The following is a 4708-nucleotide window of genomic DNA, read 5'->3' as shown; positions in this document are numbered from 1 at the left end:
AATTTTTTAAACAAGTTAAAAGCCAATTCACTTTCAATACATCATTAAACATCTTCATTGCTACATGTCAACTGTTAAATTTATAAATTCAATACACCATTGTAAGTAATTTTATACTGATCATATGTGCTTTGTATATATGATGTATATATGATACAATATACATAATGTTCGTGCATATACTAAGGATACAGAACAATTTGACGGATAAACTTGCGTTTGGTATTTTTTTTCAGATATGGTGTATATTAGTTCAATACCCTCTAGTTATCCAAATTAGTTTTACATTTTTTTTTTTTTGGTTTCATGTTGACACAAAAATATAGTGTTGGTGTAGAAATCTAAACTAAACATAAATAAAAATACGTATTAAAAAAAATTCTAACAATAACATACATATATTGAAAGCATTTTGGTTCATGTTTATCCTTTAGGGACAAGGACTGAGAATGAAAATTGAACGAGAGCCCACGAAGCATAGGAATATTCATCTTTGGCCACGTCAGACTTCAGACGAGTATTACTAACGTGCACCCGCACACATAAGATAAATCCCATCCGTAATTTGTAAACTCACTCCGAAACGAACCGTTGAGAGAAAAGAGTAAGAAGATCCTTTGTAACGGCTACTTCCTTCCCCATTTGTATATTCATTCATTCCCCTCACACCTCAAAAAAAAAAAAAAAAAAAAAGAGAACGACACCAAGAAACTCTTTCCTTGTCCTCTCGAATCGAATCGAATTTTTCTCTGCATATTCGCCATTCTCTGAATCTTTATTCACTGTAATCAATCAGATACAACAATCTGAGGAGAGATGATCAAAGCCGCCATGGATCTCGGCTGCTTGGACTTGGGATGCCTTTCGGTTTCCGACAAGAGAAGCGGCGCGGATCCTCTTCAGTTCTCGTCTTCCCCTTCGAAATCTGGGCAGGTAATTTCTGTTATCGATTCGAGATCGGATTTGAAGTTTCTTCCCGTTGAGGCTTTGTAATTTAGGCTTATGGCTGTGGAATCGAATGTAAGCTGAATCAGATTTAGGCTTTTAGTTGTTCGCCAAGACCTGAGGGTTTTGCCGAATTTGATTGATTCGGGTTCTAGAAATTAGGGTTTCGCATCGCTGTGGTGTGGAATTGAATCGGATTTAGGTTTTTTGGTTGTTTAAGGCGCTTTATGTCCATTTATACATCTCTGGTGGAATGCAGAAAAAATCACCAAGAGAGACATCAGCTCTTAGAAAATCACAATCAAAGAAGTCTTCTCAACGTAAATCCTCACCTCTTGGCTGGTTTCCACGCAGAAGAGGGGATTCATACTTGAATAGGAAGATCAAGAAGCTACAGGTAAAGCTTATATATTCTTGATTAGCAACAACGCAGGGGTATGTCCTGGAATGTTGAAGTTAATGTTTGTGTATAGGAGGAGGTTGGTGGAATGAACCAGACTCTTGATGAGACTCTTGGCGACTCAAATCCACACTACTGCAGAATTGTAAGAGAACAGATGGCTGTTAGAGAGGCTGCATGGAAGGCCATGGAGCTCCGAAAGGCTGCTCTTGTTGAAGCGTCCTGGTCTAGAATACTCCGAGCTGCTAGGTAATTTCAACGCTTATTATTTTGTGGTTCTTCTCTTTTAACATTTTTTTTTTCCGGTTTATAGGATACCAAGTTTCGAAGCAGAAACTTTGATGGAGAATGCAGAAAAGGCTGCGGTGGAAGCTTTTGAAGCCGCGTCTGCTTTGGGAGTGATAATGCACGATAAACCAAACAGCTCAAGGAAGCAATATAAAATCAAATCATCAGGAGCACATGGAGGGGGCTCTCCTACTCATACCGTGACAGCTTCTTTTGAAACTGCATTTGATGTAGATAAAGAAGTAGCAGCTGCTGTTAAGACTGCATTTGCTAAGCTTCCAAATTGTCCCTCTCTCAGCAAAGCCGAGATTCGAGATCTTTTGAGGAAAATCAGCGAGAATCCTCATCTGCCTGATAATCAACATGAAATCACTGAGGTGTCTTCAGAATGTGACACAGAGTCTGATTCCGAACTACACAAGGTTGATGAGGAAGTGGCTCGATGTGAGGAGACTTCATTTTACAAAATGAGAAATCTAAAAGTCAAGAGGCGTCAGTCGTTTGGGAAGTTAAACAGGGAGAAGCTAGTGGATATGATGCTTGAGAGGCTTCAGGGCTTACAAGAAGATCAACTCTCAAGTCTTGCCTCTATAGTTGCAACTTGTGGTTTAAGTGAGGCATTGGCTGATGAAGTAAGTAATCAGAGCCTGCAGACCACAAACATTGAACCAACTGTTGCAGATACTTCAACGGATACAAGATCGAGAAGAGATTCTAAATTTGGGTCTTTCCCTGAAGGAAAAACAACAAATGATGGAAAAGAGACAGATATTCCGAGTCTGGACAAGTATCTAGTCAAGCACATGACCAAACTTGAAAGAGAAGTCACTGAAGCCAAAAGGGCTTCAAAGGATGTATTTGAAAAAGGCAGAAACGTTCCACAAGGTATTGCAAGTGAAACTGTTCCAGATCTAGGAAGCATCCTTGTGAAACATTCTTCAAAGCTTGAGAAGGAGATCGAAGAAGCCAAGAAGAACCATGGAGTAAATCTTAGGACGTACCAAAAGAACTCAAGCAGAAGCAAAGCGCCACTGGTTCCTGTCCCAGACCTGGAAAGTTTGCTAGTGAAGAAGCATGTCTCAAGATTAGAGAAGGATGTTGAAGAAACTATAAGGAACTGCGGGAACATGTATGAGAACGTGAAGAAACCAGGGAAACAAGATGTGCCTGAAGGTTCCAGCCTGGAGAGTTGTATGGTTAAACATGTCTCCAAGCTAGAGAAAGAAGTCCAAGAAGCAAAGAAGAGAAACAAAGAAGATCTTGAAGTAAGAAAGTTGGAAAAAGTTGAGAAAAGTTCTAGTTTGCTGACAGAAGAGATGGATAAAGAGAACATGGATTTGAACAAGAAAACTAAGGGGCAAGAAGAAAGCCTAGACAAGATCTTGGTCAAGCCGGTGCATAGATTGGAAAGAGAGAAAGCCGCTTCAGAAGCAGTTTATGGAAACCTGAGGATCAAACTGAGAAAACAAGAGTCAGAATATGAGAGTTTGGACAAAGTTCTTGTGAAACATGTGCCAAAGCTAGAGAAAGAGAAGCTAAGGTTCAAAGCAGATAGGGAAGCGACCACAACTGTAGTAGAAGAGAAGGAGAATTCAAAGAGCAACAATGAAGAGAGCATGAAGACGGTGAAACCAATTCTGACCAGAAGACAAATGAGGGATAAAGAGATACAAGAAACATGGGGCGGTTTAGGTCTTGGTGAGTCAAAGAGACCTGAAAGCAAGAAAACAGAAGTTAATGAGCATTTGGGAGAAGAGACAAGACCGGTTCTTACCAGGCGACAAGAGAGGGACAAAGAAATGCTGGAAGCTTGGGGTGGGTTAGGACTTGGTGACTCAAGCTTGTTAACAGTTAACAATAAGCATAAAAGGAAACCTGAAAGCGAGAAGATGGAGACAGCAGCACCAGTGTTAACAAGAAGACAAGCAAGGGATAGAGAAATGCAAGAAGCTTGGGGTGGTTTAGACCTTGGGAACGCTATTCGACCAAGTCTGTCAAAACTTGAAAGAGAAAAGGTTCGTAGTTTACGTTTCTTGCATATTTTCAAAACACTTCTTTCTATTAGCAAACTAATCATGTGATCCTGTATTGGTTGTGTTTATGTTCTCTTATTTGCAGGCTGCGTGGATTAAAGCCGAGGAAGAGGAAAGGACTCGAGGAAACTAGTGGCACTGAACTCAACGGAACAGAACATAATCTAGAAAAATGGTAACAAAATGTCATTGTCCATACGAAACTAGCTAGTTTCAAGATTATTGTGTAAATTTCAGTTGGTAACACTGGAACCGTGGAACATTGAATATTGTAAGAAAATTTATTTTGTGTGCGACAAACTTAAAATGTTCACATTAATGGTTGCTGAATATAAGACATGGGCCAAAATACTTTAACATCATTGAAAATCAAAGTTTGCGCAAAAAGATTGCAAAACTCGTAATCTACTAATACTAAACTACTAGGATAAGACCTGAATTTATTTGTCTATATTATCGATAATTTTTTTTATATATTTAATTATTTAATTTATACATATACAATATTTTTTGTTGTTATTATATAATTTCTTTTCGATGGACGGACGGGTGTTCAATCCGGCAAAATCGAACCAATTAAAACCGAACCGAACCGAAATAGACAAAGTGGTTTGGACTTGGTAATATCAAATATACCGAATGGATGTCATTTTTGAAAACCGCGGTATATGGATATGGTTTGGTATATAAACCGATCATTTAAAATATAGTAGTATAATTATATGTAAAGTTTATAATATAATTACGAATATATACATAATTTATTTTATTAATTTGATTTTTATATTGAAACGTTGTTTTTAGTAACTTAATATTTTGTTTTAAGTTAAAAGTTATGTTTTATTTTTATCAAATTAAATAAAACATAACGTTTACCCTCTTGTTAACAAATATGAGTGTTTAGATTTAGTTATTTATAATATTATGGATTACTAATTTTTATTATGTAATAACTATTATAATTATTAACTTAATATGTTTACTAAATATTTTAAATAGTAAAAACCGAAATATCTTCATGTTATATAAAAACTAATATCTA

General features: G+C 37.1%; 1 protein-coding gene across 1 annotated transcript; it reads left to right on the top strand.

The window, feature by feature from the left end:
- Positions 1–649: 649 nt before the first annotated feature.
- LOC111213672 lies at positions 650–3998 on the top strand. The gene is made up of 5 exons (XM_022715484.2): positions 650–933; positions 1205–1342; positions 1419–1594; positions 1659–3648; positions 3752–3998. Exons 1-5 carry the CDS (start codon positions 817–819, stop codon positions 3797–3799), a joined length of 2469 nt encoding a protein of 822 aa, XP_022571205.1. The 5' UTR covers positions 650–816; the 3' UTR covers positions 3800–3998.
- The last annotated feature ends 710 nt before the right edge of the window (positions 3999–4708 follow it).

This window comes from Brassica napus, chromosome C8 (assembly GCF_020379485.1).
Source record: "Brassica napus cultivar Da-Ae chromosome C8, Da-Ae, whole genome shotgun sequence".
Taxonomy (NCBI): Eukaryota; Viridiplantae; Streptophyta; class Magnoliopsida; order Brassicales; family Brassicaceae; genus Brassica; species Brassica napus.
This window is presented reverse-complemented; position numbering and strand designations above follow the sequence as displayed.